Raw genomic sequence first — 17146 nt, forward strand, 5'->3', positions numbered from 1 at the left:
CGAGGAATTAGAGGAAAAATCTTGATATTATAAGCTAGATTGAAAATGCCAATATTGCACTCTTTCCCGATAGGGTTTCTCGTAACACCTAACGCACTGAGCCAAATCTCAAATTTCGAGTAGTTTTCCTTGTTTTAAGTTTTTGTAAACTCCAACTTAAGTAGAGATTCCAATTCCATCAAGAAAATAATTAGATATTAAACTCGCCAATCCTTTTATACTTAGAATCTCATAGTATATCATTAATTGGGAAAGAGAAACAATCCAATAGGAAATCCACGACTAATCCCTTCCTTATTGTTCTGATCTAATATTCGGGGCTTACGATTTCGTCCTTTTAAGGCTCCAAAAACATCTCATGAATAATTGAATCAAGAATTCGTTCTTATATGAACCCTAACTTTCCCCCAATATATGATTTTCTTAAAGCGAAGTTTTACAAAGAACCTAAGTATTGGGATAATATAGATTACCAGACGTATAGATAAGGCCGATGCAATTAAAGCACTAATAAGTGCATGATTTGCCTACACCTTGGTCACGTATAGTGGATGTTTGATATTTGCAGTTAAGTAATATACAACTCAGAAAACATGTACACTTAGGCCTCTCGTAAATGTTTTGGGGCGTTTGGTTCAAGGGATTAGGTTGATTATTCGGATATAATTTTGAGATTAAATTTATCTTGTGTTTGGTTGGAGATATTAGCTAAAACTAGTACTATTATTTTTTATGCCTAAAACTTGATATTTTCTGCGTTTCAGTTTGAGTGACCCTATTTCTTTTATGTTTGCTCCGAAAAGACTTGATTCCTTTTTAAATTTGATAATAATTTAACTTAAGATTTTAATTATTACCTCAATAATAAGCTTTTATAGCGACACAAATTCTCAACCAAGTGACCACTAAGTGTTAGAGTCGTGTTGCAGACCTTTACTATATGTGTCATGATAGCCAGTTGTATGACATGTCGACAAATAGGAGAATCTGATTGGACAGTGGATATGATATTCCTCCATGTGGCACAACCATAGCCATGATTTTCATTAAAGGGAGTCAAAACATAAAGAAATAAACTCATCAAAAAGTCAATGAGTGTCATTATATAATATATATACATATTTAAAAAAAAATTACCTAAATATACAGTGTAATTTTCCGGTGAAAGGTCTTTGGTGCTAATTCCTCCTGTACATATTAAGGGCCAAAAAAGACTACTTTAATTTAGTGGAAGGGATTGTTTGTTCTTCCTCTGTCACAATCATTGACAATTCATTCAATTTAATTACTTTTACATTTTTGGCTCACATAATCGATCTAGAAACTTTGTCAATAGCAGTCAACAGGGATTCCCCTTTCTATATAAGGTGAGCAAAACCAAAGCAGCCAACCCACCAACTTGTTATCTCATCCACTTTAATTAGTAGTACTGATATATCTTCTTTGGTATTTTAGAGTAAAAAAAAGTGGATAAGATAAATATGGAAATGGAGCAGATAAAGAAAGCAGAATCAGTAGAAATTGATGATGAGCAAAAATGGGTTTGTGATTCTTCTGTGGATCATAAAGGAAGAGTTCCTCTTAGGGGTTCAACTGGTGTCTGGAAAGCCTCCCTCTTCATTATAGGTAAGTATTTGTCCATGCATACCCAAATAGTTTCACTTGTATATCTGAAGTCAGTTTTTCTCTTAAAGTTAGAATGGCTTCCTCTGTTAGTTCTAGTCCTAAGCTGTGATAAGTGTCAACCAGAGGAGCACTCAGCTTATATTTAATGCGATCAACTGAAACTTAGTTAGGAATTTTCTTAAAGATATTCAAACTCGAAAAGGTGTTTGATGTACCGCTAAAATTTATATTTTATTTATATGAGTCTTTTAAAACATGTAGTTTCGCTCCTACCTGATATACATAAATACATATATACATATATTAATGTTGACGCCACAATTTTCAAAATAGTTAAAGATAATGTTATGAACCTTAAAGATTGAATACATCACTTTTAAATCTTATATTCGCCTCCGATAACAATTGACAAGTAAAGGTGGAAATAAACTTGGCTTATGTCTAGTCATGACCTTAACTCTAGCTAGAATAGATTTTAATATATACAAAGGAAATTGGCCAGAAAACTAAATTTCATTTTCACTTTTTTCATAAGTCTAAACTACGTTTCTGGTTTGTCAATAGTTCCATTTCTGTCATCACAAGTAGTAGGTAAGTCATTAAAAGGGGCAAGAAAGCACTTAAAAGGGTGGCTTTAATACACCCTTGGCGAGGGTAGCGTTTGGCGTGTAAAACATTTACTGTAAAACTGAGGCGTGTCAAAGGAATTTGACTACAAGCTTGGAGGTCAACTATGTATTAAGCCAAAAAATTACCATGTTTATCTTGTAAAATTGACGACTTTTCTCTTTATTGGCAAGAAAGACCATATTTAATTAATAAAAATAAAGATGAAATTTACGGTGTTCCATAAACCAGAGAAGGGGATAAGATATGCTATAAGCACAAGAAGGTTTAGAGGCTTCTAGACTTCTTTTTTTGTGCTTATAGCATTTGAAGATTAAAGGGGGGAAAAGAAGCACAAATAATAGACACACGTCGTTATGGGGGGCCACAAAAGCACTAGTGTAATGTTACTTAATGTGTTACTCACCATATCTTGTCTCATTCTCTTAAATTTTATGGACCCCGGCCAACTTATCTGGAAAAGTTCCTAAAACCAGAAACTTGATGAGATATATTTGGTGTTTTGTCTTTCTTGTTTCCACTTATGTTCCGTTGAGTTATTTATTCTCTTCAATTATCTTTTATTTTAAGGATATCCACTAAGAAAAATAACACTTACATGATCAAGTAGTTCATCTTTCAGCAAAAGAAAAATTGCTTTGAAACCAGTCCCCATTGAAACAAGACATTTGTTGGTCATAAGCACACCACAAAACAGTAGTTAGATTGCTTGTTAAGCGCGTTAGATATTGATTAGCACTGCTCAAGAAATAGACTTTCTTATCACTTAGTTGACACTCTTGACAAAAATAGCAACTGGCCAATTATTGTCAAGTGGATAATTCACTGCTGTCCGCGACACATTATTTTCTATTATTTAAAAAAATAAAATAGATTAAGTAAATAGAAAGTTTATGGTCACTATTTGAATCGTAAGAACTGTATTCCCAGTTAAGTTGCGCGGACTCTTTGTTTTTGGTGCCGCACCCATCTCGACACGGGATAGGTGCGGGTGCGGGGTACGTCCTGGATTCGGTCAACTAATTTCGGATACTTTGACCTGAGTCTATCGACAAATTTGGGGGAAAATTGAGATTTTGATTTCTCAACATCAAAAATAAAACAAATCTAAGACATGGAAAATGACATACCTTCAATATTGTAGTACTTTTGTCTCATATTTGCTGCTTTGTGTTTCAGAAAAATCAAGAATTCAAGGGGTTGTGTTCTGAGTTCGGACTTTTGATAGACAGTAGCAGCGATATAGATGGAGAGTTGGTGGAAGCCTTGAATGGCTTTCTTTTTCTCTTTATAGCTCTATCTTTTATAATTTTTAATTTTCTTAGTCGAATTCCCACACCTGTATCTATACCTGGATCCGCACCCCGAATCTTAAAGTTTAGATTTTGCCGAATCCGACACTCGGATCCGTGCCCGTACTGAATATCCGCACCTGAGTCTGAGCAGCTTAGATTCCCAACATAAGTTCCAAAGCTTAACTCCAGCCATTGCTGCTGCTATTGTGCTAGAATCATCCCAGTGACACAAAATATTAGACAGTATCTACACACAACATTTTTTTCTTTACATAATTTTTATCTTAAAATTTCAATTGCCACTAAGCATAACTATAGATGAGCTTTATATTGATTCACTTGGTTAAGAATAATCAAAGAGGTGATTAGATTTTCATTTTGTTAACATGTTCCTTCATGGTTATGCATATCAGAGACAGTGATGAATTAATTGTTACCTTTCTTACAGTAATTGAATTCAGTGAGAGGTTGAGTTACTTTGGATTAGCAACAAGTTTGATTATATACCTAACAAAAGTCATACATCAAGACCTCAAAACAGCAGCAAAAAGTGTGAACTACTGGTCAGGAGTCACCACCTTAATGCCATTGCTTGGAGGCTTTCTGGCTGATGCATACTTTGGAAGATTTTCTACAGTTCTTATCTCAACCACTGTCTACCTCCTGGTAACCACAATTTCCCTCCTCGATAAGCAAAATGTGTCATCTATATTGAAACGGATGGAGTAATTTTAATAAATAACTTTTTCCCTTGTTCTGTTAATGCAGGGCTTGCTTCTCTTGACAATGTCTAGAGTGGTTCCTAGTCTGAAACCTTGTGATAGTGACCTCTGTCATGAACCTAGAAAAGTCCACGAGGCGATTTTCTTCCTTGCGATCTACCTAATCTCAATTGGGACAGGAGGGCACAAGCCTTCTCTTGAGAGCTTTGGAGCTGATCAGTTTGATGATGATCATCCTTCGGAAAAAAAGAAGAAAATGTCTTTTTTCAACTGGTGGAATTTTGGGCTATGCTGTGGACTATTACTTGGTGTTACTCTTATCGTTTATGTTCAAGACCGCATTAGTTGGGCTATGGCAGATTTGATCCTCACACTAGTTATGGCTTCTAGTTTAGTCATCTTTATTGCAGGGAGACCGTTCTATCGTTATAGAAAAGCAACTGGAAGTCCATTAACACCAATGTTACAGGTGCTTGTAGCTGCAATTAGAAAAAGAAATCTTCATCTTCCTTCTAATCCTTCCCATTTACATGAAATTCCCAAATCAGAAACTAGCCAAAGGAGGCTTTTATGTCACACCAAGAAGCTCAAGTAAGATTTGAAACTTAGTCATGATTATTGTTATGAATATACTCTTTAATTCAATGTAGGTACTATTGAAACACATTTGTGACTCTACTTTATAGGTTCCTTGATAAAGCTGCGATTCTTGACGACAAACAATATTCAATAGAACAGCAGCAGAATCCATGGAAACTTGCAAGTGTGACCAAGGTGGAAGAATTGAAGCTAGTTATCAACACGATTCCCATTTGGCTAACCACTATACCATTTGGTATTTGTGTAGCACAAGCTGCAACATTTTTCATCAAACAAGGCGTGACACTGAACCGAAAGATTGTTCACAATTTTGAGATTCCCCCTGCCTCAATTTTTGCCTTAGCAGCATTTGGCATGATAATATCTGTCACTATCTATGAGAAAATTCTCGTACCTGTCCTAAGACGGGCAACAGGAAACGAAAGAGGCATTAGTATTCTCCAAAGGATCGGTATTGGAATGATCTTCTCTGTTTCTACTATGATAGTTGCAGCTCTGGTCGAAAGAAAAAGATTGAATATTGTTAATAAAAATCCACTCGAGGGTTCAGCTTCAATGAGTGTGTTCTGGTTAGCCCCACAATTCCTTATAATCGGAATAGGAGATGGATTTACCTTAGTGGGATTACAAGAATACTTCTATGACCAAGTACCTGATTCCATGAGAAGTTTAGGCATTGCACTTTACCTTAGTGTGATTGGTGCTGCAAATTTTATTAGCAGCCTCTTGATAACTATTGTGGATCATATCACAGAAAAGGGTGGCAAGAGTTGGTTTGGGAAGGATCTAAATAGTAGTCGGCTCGACTATTTTTACTGGTTGTTAGCTACCATTACAGCAGTAAATTTGTGTGTGTATGTTTTTGTTGCAAGGAACTATTCCTACAAGAATGTACACGGTAGGAAAACTATAGCTGTGGCTGATTGTGATGATCGTGAAGCAGTGGCTTAGTATATAAATATTCCTTTAAATGTTTTACGTAATATTTTTACTACGTTTATTGACATAGTAATATCAGTGTATTCTGACAAGTTTAAAGGAAATAAGAAATCCCTCTTTTTCAATCTCAGTCCCATTGTATTTTGATTATTTTTGACGATAACCTTTGCCAAAATTACAGGGGCGTAGATACCGCTTCGTCGAAATTTATCACTACCTCTATCCCATTTCATGTGAGACGATTTGGAGTACAAGATCAAACTATCTAATTTTGTGTGAATTCTGACATAGAATCTTCAAGTTTTTTGAGATAAAATTTACTTTATCGCAATAATTACTACTTTAAATGGAGATTCATTCTCTACTGATAACATGGGATGCCTGCTTAATTGATCTGACTATTTTTTTATGCACGAAACCTAAAAGGCTGAAAGTCTAACGGAAATGTTATTCTTTCTTCTGGTTTGTTGTCTGTCAAGTGTCAGCTCTAAATTCCTTTACATTTCAATTTATCTCCATGTTTTTTGAATATAATTTTTTTTAGAAAAACAAAAAAGTTCTACTATCTAACAGAAATAAATATATTAAAATACTTAAACACAAGTGTTAATATCATGTACACTAAAAGATTCATATACTAAAAGATTTTATATATATATATATATATATATATATATATATATATATATATATATATATATATATATATATATATGAGTTTTTGGGTATGAGCAAGGTGATGAGTTCTTGGAGAGAGGGAGTCGAGGGTCTATCGGAAACAGCCTCTACGACAGGGTAGGGGTAAGGTCTGCGTACACACTACCCTCCCCATACACCATTAGTAGAATTATACTGAGTTGTTGTTGTTGTTAATATATATATATATATTGTAAATGTGCTAATGAGAAATGTAGTTCACCTTAGTTCTACTTCTAATACAAATATTTGTATTTGTGATTTATCAAATATATAAATTAATTATCGTATATATAATTAAAAATTTAATCTAATTCTATCTTAAATTAAATTTATAATAACATCAATTAATATAAATTTACTAAGCGTCGTAGCGCAGGTTATATCACTAGTATTTATATAATTGAGAGGCATTAGCCCAGTGATGTGGCAGCTTCATTGAACAGGAAGAGTTTTATTTTTTTTACGATTAATTTGTTTTGCCCTTCGATTTTTATCATGAAAAACCCAATAGTCATGGCATCCCTTTCCAAAAAGACATAATGTTTAAAAGCAATGCCTATGCACTCAATACGTTCAATTCCCTAACCGTCCTTTTGTTTCCCTAAAAGACGTAGTAACATTTAGCGAAGTACCGGCCATTCTTAATGCTGCATAATTACTAAGTCTACGAACAGTGGTCTTAATACCCAATTTTTGGCAAAGGTTTGACTCATTTTATTTGTTGCTCTTTTGGTCTATGAACAATGGATCTTTGGCTCATTTTATTTGTTGCTTTTTTCGTCAATGAACAATGTCTTACCTATAAAAAGAAAATGATTGTCTTGATACCCAATTGTTTCAATAATCACTAAGTTATTGTCCTGTAGTCTGCATGAACAACTAAGCATGAAGTTTTATACTTTAGTACTTCAAAAACAAAACATGAAAGCCCAGGATTTGATCTATTTAGTACCACTCTGGCACCGATCCCAAATATGAATGACAAGATTAATGTATTTTGCGTGTTAAGGGAGAAGATATTGTACGGGTATATTTTACAAAATACTCTTTTCCCGTCAATTTTGATATAGAGAAATTTTGATATAGAGAAGGATGCAGTTAAGCATCTCATATTGTACTGACTTTCCGTAACATTAAGCAATCAACAATAATCCTAAAATCTTAGTCAATATTCTTTTATAAAACTAGAGGATCTCGCTTCTTCTAATTTTATATTATACTTTGCCGAGTAGGTGGCAATAGGGGTTTTGGGTTAAAAAATTAACAATAACAATGTAAATATTTTAAATAGGAGAAAAGAAATGAACAAAAAATGTCGAACGACTTTTCGGGCAAAATGGGGATAACATTAATGTATTAATGTATTGCCCAAAAAGTCTAAATACCTTATGTTCTTTTCTATTCTCTCCTATTTAATTATTAATTTTTATAAGATTGTTAGATAGAATAGAAATTTTTTATCCGTATGCATATAAAAGTTATCTATCCTCTATTATTTCTTTTCTTCTTTACTCCCTCTTTCCTACCATTACTTTCTTTATTATATTTTTCTATTTCTTTCATTTCTATTTTTTTTCTTATTATTACTACAATTTATTTCATTCAATTTAATATTTTTGCAACTACACGAAGCGCGAATAATTTAACTAGTTAGAAAATATGTGATAGATCCTTAATGCTAAGCCCATATCCCGGATGAGCTTCCGAAGAGTTGGGCCTATTCCTTATTGGGCCATCTTTCATTTTGTGCTTCAGGGATCCGGCCCTTGTCCGGTTATTTTTATTTTTAGCCACAATCACTTGTACATATATTATTAGGCCCAAATAAATCACAATATATACAAAAATTAATAAAGCCAAATAAAGTCAATATACAAGCTCGAATTCTTAATGTCCCCAGCAAAGTCGCCAGAGCTGTCACACCCCTTTTTCTACCCGCAAAGTAATATTGTGTGGATTAAAGGGTTTTTCCAATTAAAGTGACAAAATTGAGTAGGGATTATTTTATTTACGGAGTCGCCGCTTGGAATTGATTTTGTTGGTGTTCCAAGTCACCTTTTATTTGAATCCCTAATCAAAGGAAGATTTGACTCTATTATTATTGGTCTGCGAAAACAAAGTCCGGGTAAGGAATTCTGTTAACCGAGGAGAAGGTATAAGGCATTCCCCGAATCCGTGGTTCTAGCACGGTCGCTTTTATTGACTAAAATTTGGCTTGAATTATTTTTGGATAAAGTGTGTATTATTTGCCTTAAGTTACTATTGTCTAGTACCGCTTAATAATTAATAATTTTGGCCTAGGAGCGTGCAAGCACACAAGGTCCTTATTTGATTATATGTATTAAAACAAAGAACGTGTCGGTATATATGGTTTAAATACAATTAATATTGAAGAGTCAAGGAGCGGGAATGCACACATGACTACTTTATTAAAAATAATAATAATAATAATAACGACCAAGGACCGTGTATGAACACATGGTCTACATCTCAAACGTGCCTAAAATTGCCTATCGCTTAAATTAATTAAAAAGCGCTTCTTTTTTATATTTATTACTTGTTCGACTGAAAAAAATAATATTATTATTAAAAATAATTTTCACTAATGCAAGACTTTAAACCCGGGTAAACTTATGTTAAACTTTTATGGTATTGGGCCACTTATTTTATTTAACAAAATTTTTTTATTGGTTTTAAAGAAAATGCCCATCTTATTTTCTATTGTCATTGGGCCTATAAATTTTAGCTTATTTGGCCCATGTTGCTTAAGAGCCTCGATGACCGAGACAACACAAAATAACAAGTATTCTTCTAAACCCAAATTGCTTCTTACATTGATGTCCAAACTAAAAATTATTTTTTTTCATAAAAGAAACTTACATGCTAATTATTATCTTTTATCTTCTTAACCAACTTATTTCTTAAAGACTAACATAATATTTCTATTCATCTACACCAACATGGCACTAATCAAACTACACTCATTAACAACATAAAAATCATGACTAAATATAAGAACTACAAAAAAACGGTAATACTTCAATGCTAAAGAGAAGAACTATATTAAGTATAACATTATGTTGACTATAATTTAAAGCATCAAAATATTTGAAGTTAGAAGTCTTTCTTAGATAATTATACATGAACCATGAAAGTAACTCACGGAAAAGAGCCCAAACTAAACAAACATGGTTAAAAGTGGGGTCTTTATCTTTTCCTTAAACTAAGTAATCTTAACATAATGCAATTTCAATCACATATATAAAGAAGAAAACGATAATTTAACTAATCTTTAACAGATTTACATGATGATAATACTAATATGACATTCATCTTGAAATAAAATCAGATCCAATATGTTCTATCAACCAAACCGGGATCAAATCCTACTTATTATCATCAAGAATCTGCAATATAAGAATTTGAAAGTTACCTGGTTTGTGGAATAATAAAATACAGCAGTTCAGCAACAAAAAACTCAGCAGCAAATACAGTAGAAACAGCAGCAACTCAAGTGTTAAGACAACCCAAAAAACTCAACAAAGATGCTTGAAACTGGTAGCTATCAACTTCACAAATTGCCTAAGGGATCTTTTTATTTTTCTCGAGGTTTTTGCACTCAAATAATCCTCACAAAATACTGAAATTTCAGCTTGTTATACGTATTAAGCTGCTGATTTTTCTCAAAGATATATGTCTTTTTGCAACTCTCCAAGATGTGTTTAAGTATAAGATAGAGTGTCCCCCTTTTCAGTGAGTAAGGAACTCTGCATTCTAAGTATAAGAAATTCTCTTTTATAGTAGAAAAGCAGCCCTTTCAATAGGCAAATAAAGTTAGATTTTTGGACAGATTTTGGTTCACCAAAAATCTGTCCAAAAGACTGACTTTTTGTGCTAAACACTGTTCAAGGTCTGTCCCAAAGGTGAAAGGACAACCTGAAAATCTGCTGTGTCAGAAGCAAGGAGAAAAAATGTCCTTTCAGCCACCCTACTAGTAAAAGTAAGCTACTATTACCCTATTTTGTGATAAAATAAACTAAACTTCAGATTTTAACCATCAACAACAAACTACTTGCTCAACACAAATCAAACTTGGACAACTATGAAATGACAAAGTATAGACGAGACTAAAAACGTAATTGAACTAAGTATTAAAACCAACTTGATGGGAATAAATTGAATTTGTGTAAACTAATTACTAAACAAACAACTAAATTCACAAACTAATGCTCAAAACAGAACGAGCATCGTTAATAATCGAACAACGATTAACAACAACTAAATAATCAACTAACTAAGTGAACGATTTAACTAATACACTAAAGATCATGTTTAAATCAATAACAAATCTAACAAACCACTAAACTAAATAGAGATAGCTAATTAAATAAACCTAACTTGAAACTCTAATTAACAAGAAATAACCAAAACAGAAAAAAAAAAAATCATAAACTAATCTACTAAATAAATTTAAAAAAAAAATCAGAAATTAATTAAAGAGATGACGATTATACCTAACAAGTATGCTTGAAGCCGAAAAATAGCTAAAATGGGGGTTCGGGGCATTTTGGCGGTGGTGAGGCGGTGGAGCCGTGGCGGCGGCGAGGAGCGGGCCGGCGGCGACGGGGATTTTGGGGGTGAAATGGGTAGGAAAAGATAGGTCTCGTGGATCTCTATCCATTCATGTATGCGTTGTAGGGTGGTGTTGGCCGGAGCTTCAAGAATTTGGACCAAAAAGTGGCGGCTAAAGTTTCTTAGATCTAAAATTCAAGGAGTTTGAGGGTTTTTTGAAGGAATTGGTTTGGAGATATGGGAAGAGGAGGTTGTGGAGATTATATGGTGTTAATTTGGAGGTGTTTGGAGGTGTCCGTCGCCGGTGGGTGATTTCTGGCGGCGGCGGCGGCGGTGGAGAGAAGAGAGAGAAGAGAGAGAGAGAAGAGAGAAAGAGTTATGGGTGAAATGAGGGAATTTTTTAGATTTTTGAGGCTTTAAATACCTCTTGAGAGATCAAACAAGGACCATTAGATCAATGGGTGATCAATGGATGAGATTTGATCTTGGGTCACTTAATGAAACGACGTAGTTTTGAGGCAAAACTACGTCGTTCCGGACCCTTTCAAAGGCAGCCCCTTATCTTGCACTTTTGGCCACTTTCTCTTTCAAATTTGGCCCAATTTCTTTCTTAATCCTACTTATTAAACTAAATTTACACAAACAAATAAATTAATTAAGTAACTTATTCAAATGATCAATTAACTAGATTAATTCACCAATTGAATAGTTAGTTAATTCCTAAAATGCACAAATAAAGAAAGAAATATTTTTTGGTATTTTTATGATAGGAAATATGCAATCAAAGACACAAAAATTGGGAAATATAATTAAAGCAACAAAACACTAAGGACTTTAGGAGGTGTTAAAATAGTACAAAATTAGGTATTCACTGCTGCCCCTCTTTGCTCGAGAACATGAAGAGTTTTCGTGCAAAGAAAAGTGAATGCCATGGCTAATTTTTGCTCACATATTACTCCAATGAAAGCATTTTTTTAAAAAAAATGGTGACCGAACCCTGCTTCAGAGGTAGCCTACATATCCTTATTTAGAGGAATCAGGTCAGTGTAGTTCTGGAAAATTTTGGTAGCTGGGACTACCAGACACTAGGTTTAAGACTGTTGTTGGTGCTGTTGGTGCTGTTACTGTTACTTGCTGCTTGCATCAAAAGGAAAAGAGAAAGAACTACATATGTCTGGAAACTAAGAGTTACAAAATTCCTAATCTATGTGTCTTGTGGAGTCAAATCTTGATTATTGACCTGCTCGCTTGTGTTGACCTTAGATTGGATCTTGATGCTCTTTGAGGAAAGGATCATGGCTCATTCTTGATTGCTTGCTTTCCGGATCAGAGTTCGGAAAAATGAAACTCGAGAAGCTGGGCTGCTGACACATTATCCAAGCTAACTCCAACTATCTTGTGACTGAAAAACTTCTTTATTATGATGAGAAAGCTGAAACTGCAAGCTTTAATCGTCGCAACATGTGCTCTACGGCAGGGCCTGCAAAGCCATCAAAGACAAACAAAACGAACAAAATTTTCTGCCCCAGTTTGGCACTGAGAAAATTTTGCTAGTTATTGGGTAAAACTGCAGGGCAGCTTATTTTATTTGAAAAATCCAAAAATGAAACTAAAGGCTCCGAAAAGGATGTTCTTATCCTAGGTATAAAATTGATATAACTTGGACTTAGGAGGTACGTGTCCCATGGGCACCGTTGGAATGACTGTGAGATTGAAGGACTCGAACTAGGAATTGCATCTCCTTGGAATAATGACTCATATTAGGGAGTGCATCTCCTATTAAAATGAATACGGTTGACTCAAGCTAGGAAGTGTGTCTCCTACGAGTGAGGTTAAAATACTCGGACTAGGAAGCGCGTCTCCTAGGATTAATGGTTTATATTAGGAAGTGTGTCTCCTATTGGAATGACTCAAGCTAGGAAGTGCGTCTCCTACGAGTGAGGTTGAAAGACTTGGAGGGAATGTAACCAGGGGTTGGCACCCTGTATCACTGAGAACGAATGTAACCAGGGGTTGGCGCCCTGTATCACTAACAAAGAATGTAACCAGTGGTTGGCACCCTGTATCACTAAGCGGGAATATAATCAAGGATTGGCGCCCAAACTAGGAAGTGCGTCTCCTACGAGTGAGGTTGAAAGACCTGGAGGGAATGTAACCAGGGGTTGGCGCCCTGTGTCACTGAGAATGAATGTAACCAGGGGTTGGCGCCCTGTATCACTAACAAAGAATGTAACCAGGGGTTGGCGCCCTGTATCACTAAAGGGGAATATAATCAAGGTTTGGCGCCCAAACTAGGAAGTGCGTCTCCTACGAGTGAGGTTGAAAGACTTGGAGGGAATGTAACCAGGGGTTGGCGCCATGTATCACTGAGAACGAATGTAACCAGGGGTTGGCGCCCTGTATCACTAACAAAGAATGTAACCAGGGGTTGGCGCCCTGTATCACTAAGGGGAATATAATCAGGGGTTGGCGCCCAAACTAGGAAGTGCATCTCCTACGAGTGAGGTTGAAAGACTTGGAGGGAATGTAACCAGGGGTTGGCGCCATAACTAGGAAGTGCGTCTCCTACGAGTGAGGTTGAAAGACTTGGAGGGAATGTAACCAGGGGTTGGCGCCATGTATCACTGAGAATGAATATAACCAGGGGTTGGCGCCCTGTATCACTAACAAAGAATGTAACCAGGGGTTGGAGCCCTGTATCACTAAAGGGGAATATAATAAAGGTTTGGCGCCCAAACTAGGAAGTGCGTCTCCTACGAGTGAGGTTGAAAGACTTGGAGGGAATGTAACCAGGGGTTGGTGCCCTGTATCACTGAGAAAGAATGTAACCAGGGGTTGGCGCCCTGTATCACTAACAAAGAATGTAACCAGGGGTTGGCGCCTTGTATCACTAAAGGGGAATATAATCAAGGTTTGGCGCCCAAACTAGGAAGTGCGTCTCCTACGAGTGAGGTTGAAAGACTTGGAGGGAATGTAACCAGGGGTTGGCGCCCTGTATCACTGAGAACGAATGTAACCAGGGGTTGGCGCCCTGTATCACTAACAAAGAATGTAACCAGTGGTTGGCGCCCTGTATCACTAAGCGGGAATATAATCAAGGGTTGGCGCCCAAACTAGAAAGTGCGTCTCCTACGAGTGAGGTTGAAAGACCTGGAGGGAATGTAACCAGGGGTTGGCGCCCTGTGTCACTGAGAATGAATGTAACCAGGGGTTGGCGCCCTGTATCACTAACAAAGAATGTAACCAGGGGTTGGCGCCCTCTATCACTAAGGGGGAATATAATCAAGGTTTGGCGCCCAAACTAGGAAGTGCGTCTCCTACGAGTGAGGTTGAAAGACTTAGAGGGAATGTAACCAGGGGTTGGCGCCCTGTATCACTGAGAACGAATGTAACCAGGGGTTGGCGCCCTGTATCACTAACAAAGAATGTAACCAGGGGTTGGCGCCCTGTATCACTAAGGGGGAATATAATCAGGGGTTAGCGCCCAAACTAGGAAGTGCATCTCCTACGAGTGAGGTTGAAAGACTTGGAGGGAATGTAACCAGGGGTTGGCGCCATAACTAGGAAGTGCGTCTCCTACGAGTGAGGTTGAAAGACTTGGAGGGAATGTAACCAGGGGTTGGCGCCATGTATCACTGAGAACGAATGTAACCAGGGGTTGGCGCCCTGTATCACTAACAAAGAATGTAACCAGGGGTTGGCGCCCTGTATCACTAAAGGGGAATATAATAAAGGTTTGGCGCCCAAACTAGGAAGTGCGTCTCCTACGTGTGAGGTTGAAAGACTTGGAGGGAATGTAACCAGGGGTTGGCGCCCTGTATCATTGAGAACGAATGTAACCAGGGGTTGGCGCCCTGTATCACTAACAAAGAATGTAACCAGGGGTTGGAGCCCTGTATCACTAAAGGGGAATATAATCAAGGTTTGGCGCCCAAACTAGGAAGTGCGTCTCCTACGAGTGAGGTTGAAAGACTTGGAGGGAATGTAACCAGGGGTTGGCGCCCTGTATCACTGAGAACGAATGTAACCAGGGGTTGGCACCCTGTATCACTAACAAAGAATGTAACCAGGGGTTGGCACCCTGTATCACTAAGGGGGAATATAATCAAGGGTTGACGCCCAAACTAGGAAGTGCGTCTCCTACGAGTGAGGTTGAAAGACTTGGAGGGAATGTAACCAGGGGTTGGCGCCCTGTGTCACTGAGCATGAATGTAACCAGGGGTTGGCGCCCTGTATCACTAACAAAGAATATAACCAGGGGTTGGCGCCCTGTATCACTAAGGAGGAATATAGTCAAGGGTTGGCACCATAACTAGGAAGTGCGTCTCCTATGAGTGAGGTTGAAAGACTTGGAGGGAATGTAACCAGGGGTTGGCACCCTGTATCACTGAGAACGAATGTAACCAGGGGTTGGCACCTTGTATCACTAACAAAGAATGTAACCAGGGGTTGGCGCCCTGTATCACTAAGGGGGAATATAATCAAGATTTGGCGTCCAAACTAGGAAGTGCATCTCTTACGAGTGAGGTTGAAAGACTTGGAGGGAATCTAACCAGGGGTTGGCGCCCTGTATCACTGAGAACGAATGTAACCAGGGTTTGGCGCCCTGTATCACTAACAAATAATGTAACCAGGAGTTGGCGCCCTGTATCAGTAAGGGGGAATATAATCGAGGGTTGGCGCCATGTATCAGTGAGAAAGAATGTAACCAGGGGTTGGCACCCTGTATTACTAAGAGAGAATATAGCCAGGGATTGGCACCCTTTATCGCTGAGAGGGAATGTAACCAGGGGTTGGTACCCTGTGTTACTGAAAGAAGTATAACCAGGGGTTGACACCCTGTATTACTGAGAAGGAATATAATCGGGGGTTGGTACCCTGTATTACCGAATGGAAACGTAACCAGGGGTTGGTACCTTGTATTATTGAAATGAGTGTAACCAGGGGTTGGCACCCAGTATTACTAAGAAGGAATGTAACCATAGGTTAGTACCCTGTATTACCGAAAGGAAATATAACCAGGGGTTGGTACCCTGCATTATTGAAATGATTATAACCAGGGGTTGGCACCCGGTATTACCGAAAGGAATGTAACCAGGGGTCGGCACCCTATATTACTGAACGGAGCGTAACTAGGGGTTGAAAGAGTTCTACCTAGGTTAAACTACGAAAAGCAAACCTGGGCGAAGAGTAGTTCTAACCAGAAACATGAGCTGGTACCCCCTAGGTGAAAAGGTTCTACGTGCATTAAACTACGAAAAACAAGCCTGGGCGAAGAGTGCTTCTACCCGGAACTATGAGCTGGATCCCCCTAGGCAAAAAGGTTCTACCTCGGTTAAGCTACGAAAAGCAACCTGAGCGAAGAGTACTTCTACCCGGAACTATGAGATGGATCCCCCTAGGCGAAAAGGTTCTACCTTGGTTAAGCTACGAAAAACAAGCCTAGGCGAAGAGTACTTCTACCCGGAACTATGAGCTGGATCCCCCTAGGCAAAAAGGTTCTACCTGGGTTAAGCTACGAAAAACAAACCTGGGCGAAGAGTACTTCTACCCGGAACTATAAGCTGGATCCCCCTAGGCGAAAAGGTTCTACTCGGGTTAAGCTACGAAAAACAAGCCTGGGCGAAGAGTAATTCTACCCGGAACTATGAGCTGGATCCCCCTAGGCGAAAAAGGTTCTACCCGGGTTAAGCTACGAAAAACAAGCATGGGCGAAGAGTACTTCTACCCGGAACTATGAGCCGGATACCCCTAGGTGAACAGGTTCTACCTGGGTTAAGCTATGTAAAATAACCTGGGCGAAGAGTACTTCTACCCGGAACTAGGAGCTAAACCCCCCTAGGCGAGAAGGTTCTACTTGGTTTAAGCTATGAAAATGGGAGGTGTGGACAGTAATGATGCATGCTACGAATAAAGGAAAGTGGACATTTTGCAGAAACTTACCTTTGGTGACATTCGCCCTTTGAGAATCGCCATTCTGCACTGCTTTGATCCTGCTTCAAACAAAGAAAAATTTGTGAGTTTTTAAAGTGGTGGTTGGTTTGTGGCCTTGATGCCCTTAGTAGT

The 17146-nt window shown here is 37.7% G+C and overlaps 1 protein-coding gene and 1 long non-coding RNA gene across 5 annotated transcripts; one reads left to right on the forward strand and one right to left on the reverse strand.

Annotated features, from left to right (window-relative positions):
- Positions 1-1373: 1373 nt before the first annotated feature.
- LOC104087640 (protein NRT1/ PTR FAMILY 5.6-like) lies at positions 1374-5934 on the forward strand. 4 transcript variants are annotated; one of them, XM_070195084.1, is made up of 4 exons: positions 1374-1626; positions 4078-4214; positions 4317-4861; positions 4957-5934. In XM_070195084.1, exons 1-4 carry the CDS (start codon positions 1482-1484, stop codon positions 5819-5821), a joined length of 1692 nt encoding a protein of 563 aa, XP_070051185.1. In that variant the 5' UTR covers positions 1374-1481; the 3' UTR covers positions 5822-5934. The 4 variants fall into 4 exon arrangements, with proteins under 4 accessions (XP_070051185.1, XP_009590467.1, XP_070051187.1 ...); XM_009592172.4 differs by having other exon boundaries at positions 1375-1626; positions 3997-4214; XM_070195086.1 differs by having other exon boundaries at positions 1489-1626; positions 4010-4214.
- A 3612-nt stretch (positions 5935-9546) lies between these two features.
- On the reverse strand, positions 9547-11469 carry LOC138904339 (uncharacterized). The gene is made up of 2 exons (XR_011413423.1): positions 11023-11469; positions 9547-9915 (listed from the first exon to the last, which is right to left on the reverse strand). It is a non-coding gene; the product is annotated as an uncharacterized lncRNA (long non-coding RNA).
- Between the last annotated feature and the right edge of the window lie 5677 nt (positions 11470-17146).

This window comes from Nicotiana tomentosiformis, chromosome 2, assembly GCF_000390325.3.
Source record: "Nicotiana tomentosiformis chromosome 2, ASM39032v3, whole genome shotgun sequence".
In the NCBI taxonomy this organism is placed as follows: domain Eukaryota; kingdom Viridiplantae; phylum Streptophyta; class Magnoliopsida; order Solanales; family Solanaceae; genus Nicotiana; species Nicotiana tomentosiformis.

What these genes read in the sequence shown, in the direction of transcription:
- LOC104087640 (XM_009592172.4), top strand. Translation starts at nt 1,482, where the DNA reads ATGGAAATGGAGCAGATAAAGAAAGCAGAATCAGTAGAAATTGATGAT. An exon ending in AGCCTCCCTCTTCATTATAG is followed by an intron (nt 1,627 to 3,996) that starts GTAAGTATTTGT and finishes CCTTTCTTACAG; the next exon opens with TAATTGAATTCAGTGAGAGG. An exon ending in CAACCACTGTCTACCTCCTG is followed by an intron (nt 4,215 to 4,316) that starts GTAACCACAATT and finishes CTGTTAATGCAG; the next exon opens with GGCTTGCTTCTCTTGACAAT.